Source organism: Dasypus novemcinctus, chromosome 6 (genome assembly GCF_030445035.2).
Source record: "Dasypus novemcinctus isolate mDasNov1 chromosome 6, mDasNov1.1.hap2, whole genome shotgun sequence".
NCBI classification, from domain to species: domain Eukaryota; kingdom Metazoa; phylum Chordata; class Mammalia; order Cingulata; family Dasypodidae; genus Dasypus; species Dasypus novemcinctus.
In genome coordinates this window covers 42,172,004-42,175,507 of record NC_080678.1, presented here as the reverse complement: position 1 = coordinate 42,175,507, position 3,504 = coordinate 42,172,004, and the positions used below count along the sequence as shown (strand labels likewise).

The 3,504-nt window shown below is 60.2% G+C and overlaps 1 protein-coding gene across 1 annotated transcript; it reads left to right on the top strand.

The window, feature by feature from the left end:
• Window positions 1-690: 690 nt before the first annotated feature.
• FRAT1 (FRAT regulator of WNT signaling pathway 1) lies at window positions 691-3,264 on the top strand. The gene has a single exon (XM_004456983.4). The coding sequence runs from the start codon at window positions 869-871 to the stop codon at window positions 1,670-1,672; it is 804 nt and encodes a 267-aa protein (XP_004457040.1). The 5' UTR covers window positions 691-868; the 3' UTR covers window positions 1,673-3,264.
• The last annotated feature ends 240 nt before the right edge of the window (window positions 3,265-3,504 follow it).

The window sequence follows — 3,504 nt, the reverse complement described above, 5'->3', positions numbered from 1 at the left end:
AAGGATCATTTTCTGCTACTCCCCTAAAAGGCTGTAGCATTCTTTTTTACAAGAGCCTTTCAGCTCACAAGCCCTCCCGAGAACAAAAACCTTCTCCTTTCCAGTTATGCCGAACGTCCACGCTCCCGATCAAGAAGGCCATTAATCTGTGGCATTTCTTTGCCGTCTCCAGTTCCGCCACTCTCGTTCGCACCCCAAAGTCCCTTCTTCCCTTCCATCCCCGTCAACTTCCTTTTTCTAACTTCCAGTCAGGTCCCTAGCCTGACTCTCGCCATCCTCGCCTCTCCAGCGCTCCACATCCTCTCTCCCCAGACGCTTCCATTCTGGATCTCCAAAGCGCAAAAGCTGAAACAAGAAGAGTCCATGCGGTGAGGAAGGAGGTGTAGGTGTGTGAGTGTAAGTGTCCGTGCCTGTGTGTGGACGAAACCAACAGAGTCCAGGCTGGTGTCTATGTTCTGAAAATGCTCTTCACGCTCGGCTAAGAGAGCCAGGAACAGCTCCCCAGTGCACCACGACTCACAGTACTCATTGGTGCGAACTCAGAGGCAGCAAGGCTGAGCTCCGGATCCCGGCCCTGCAGGCGCCCGCCCTTCAATGGGCACAGCACCCCCCCCTGGGCCCGCCGCGGTGGTAGCGCCCGGCGGCTACGTCACCCATTGTTTACAAATCAACCCGAGCCGGTAGGATTCCGGCTCCCGAGGCTGCTGGCGCGCGGCGCGGGTGCCTGGCGGTCTTCGGTTTCCGCGTCGGCTCCTGCCTGGGCTTCGGCTTCAGGACCGCGCCCGCCTTTACTGCAGCCCCCCGGGCCCCGAGGGCAGCCGAGCCGCCAGCGACGCCCGCAGAGCTCCGGGCGCCCGGGCGGGGGGCCATGCCGTGCCGGAGGGAGGAGGAAGAGGAAGCCGGCGAGGAAGCAGAGGGGGAAGAGGAGGAGGACAGCTTCCTCCTGCTGGAGCAGTCGGTGACGCTGGGCGGCTCGGGCGAGGTGGACCGGCTGGTGGCCCAGATCGGCGCGGCGCTACAGCTGGACGCGGCGCAGGACGGCCCGGCCTCCCCGTGCGCGCCCCCGGCGCCCCCTCTGCACCCCCCGCGGCCCCCGACCCTGCCGCTGCTTCTGCCGCCGGCATCCGCGGAGGCCACGGGCCCGGCGCCCCCTGGGGCCCTGCGCTGCGCCCTCGGGGACCGCGGCCGCGTGCGAGGTCGGGCTGCGCCCTACTGCGTGGCGGAGCTCACCGCGGGGCCCAGCGCGCTGACCCCGTTACCCTCTCAGCCCGGCCTTGATGGCCGTCCCGGCGCGGACAAGGGGGGCGCTGCGCAGACGGTGACTGGCCCGTGCCGGCGAGGATGGCTGCGAGGCGCCGCCGCATCCCGCCGCCTGCAGCAACGACGCGGTTCCCACCCCGAAGCCCGCGCAGGCGACGACGACCCGCATAGTCTCCTGCAGCAGCTCGTGCTCTCGGGCAACCTCATCAAGGAGGCCGTGCGGAGGCTTCACTCGCGGCGGCTGCAGTTACACGCAAAGCTTCCCCAACGCCAGCTCCTAGGACCTGTGTCGGCCCCAGTGCGTGAGCCCCCTTCGCCCCGCAGCCCTCGCGCATCCTGCAGTGACCCCGGTGCCTCTGGCAGGAGGGTGCAGGTTAGAACTGCAGACGGCATTCCTGTGCCCGGCAGCTAGCACGCCCGGGGAGCCACAGTCCGGCCTCTTCCTTGGGGGCAAGGGGTTCCCCCGGGGCTGCAGCCCTGCTTGAGACTGGCGAAGAACCGGCGCCTTTGGAAACGGGGAAAATCAGCTAATGAAGACAAGGAAGGAATCGAAAAATCGCGACCATTTCGCGCAGAGCAGGGGTCGAGGGCGGCGATCTGGTTGAAATACCGGCCTTGGTCCTATTTAAGGCAGATTACAGTTCCCACCCAAAGCTCACTGTCAGTAGGACTCATTATTTGGCGTGACCCGCCCTGGCCACTCGGTGTGCACTCCATCGCAGCCTCAGGGCCCTTCACCCGGGTCGCCAAGTGGCGGCAGCCCAAACTTCTCAGGCCCCCAGCGCGTCTGAAGGATGCGGCCCAGAACCCGGGCTTAAACTGGTGGATGATCCCAGTTACTTGATTTGCCTTTTCAGGGCTGGTTCCTGATCCACTTGAGGGGTTGGGGGAGATACATGAGTAGACAATGATAATTTCAGGGACACTGCAAACTGCCAGAGTTGAAGATTTGACACTTACCAAAACCCCAGCTCTTGTCTTTTTGAGTGCTGGCTCTTAATATAAAACACGGTACCATGAAAGGAATCTTTTAGAGTTGATTAGGAGTAGTCTTTTTCTCTTGCCTCTTTGCTTTGCCATTGGCTGCTGTTTTCAGAGACGTCGGGGAAGGCTGTAGTTTCGGGTGGGGATGGGAGAGTGGGACGCGGGAGGGGGGTGTAGAAGAGTAGGAAGATAGGGTGAGAGGCTCGGAGTGACCGGTCCATCCTTGATAAAAGTGGATTTTAACAGCGTGCCCACCCCTCCTCGGGTTCAAGGTCATTGTTTCCCGGGCGCGCTCTAGGTTGCGGGGCTCCGCCTGTACACGGGAAAGATAGCGGTGTTTTTTAAGTGCGGGAGTCTCCTGAGGACACGCACCGCCGCCACGCGCGTGTGGGGAGGCGGGGACGTGCTGGGCGCTGGTGCTTCCCGCGGGCGGCCGCCGCCCCTGGCCCTCTCGCGGCTTTCACGCCAACTGTCCTGAGACTGGGCCCCGGCTCCCTCCTCCATCCTTCCATCCTTCGACCGCGCTGTCCTACCGGCACTGGCACTCCTGGGGGCCTGCATTGGGGCTGGGGGAGCGCCACGTGACCGGCACTCCAGGGACACCCAGCCTTGCACTGCAGCTTATAACGGTCTCTCCGGGGCCATTTGCAATAACAGCTGCAATTCCCTGGGTAGACCGAGTGGATTTCCTCCCTCTGCCCCTCCCCCCAGCCATGCCCGCTCGCCTTTGTAAGTGAAGGAAACCGAGTAAAAAATGTGACCCTCCAAATGGAGGAGCCGCCGGCTTTGCCGCTGTGAACCGTGGAGAAGTCCTCGGAACATACTGTTCACGCAATCTGAGGGAGCTACAACTGTTCTGTTTGAGTTTTATAAGATTCAATGGCTTGTTCATCATCCAGATGTGGCTATTGACCTAACTACACTTCGCACCGGAGTGCCTGGAATTGTAGCTGTCCTGATTAGAGGATTTTATCTTACGTGAAATATGTTTTGAATAAATGTGCAGTTCTTTTTGTTTGATTTGGTTTTATACTCGCCATTGGTGGGAAAGGTGTACAGAACACATTTCTCTGATCTCCATAAACATGAAAACACTTGAAATCCCTGTCAGCCTGGCTTGTGGATGGTAATTAGAATGCCTCTTTGTGTCTGAGTATCTCAGTAGTTAGACAAGGTCTGAAAGGGGTTGGTTGTGCATTGGTTCTGGCATGAAATTAAACGAAAGTGAGGCCAGATTTTGGACCAGTCCAATTCAAAACC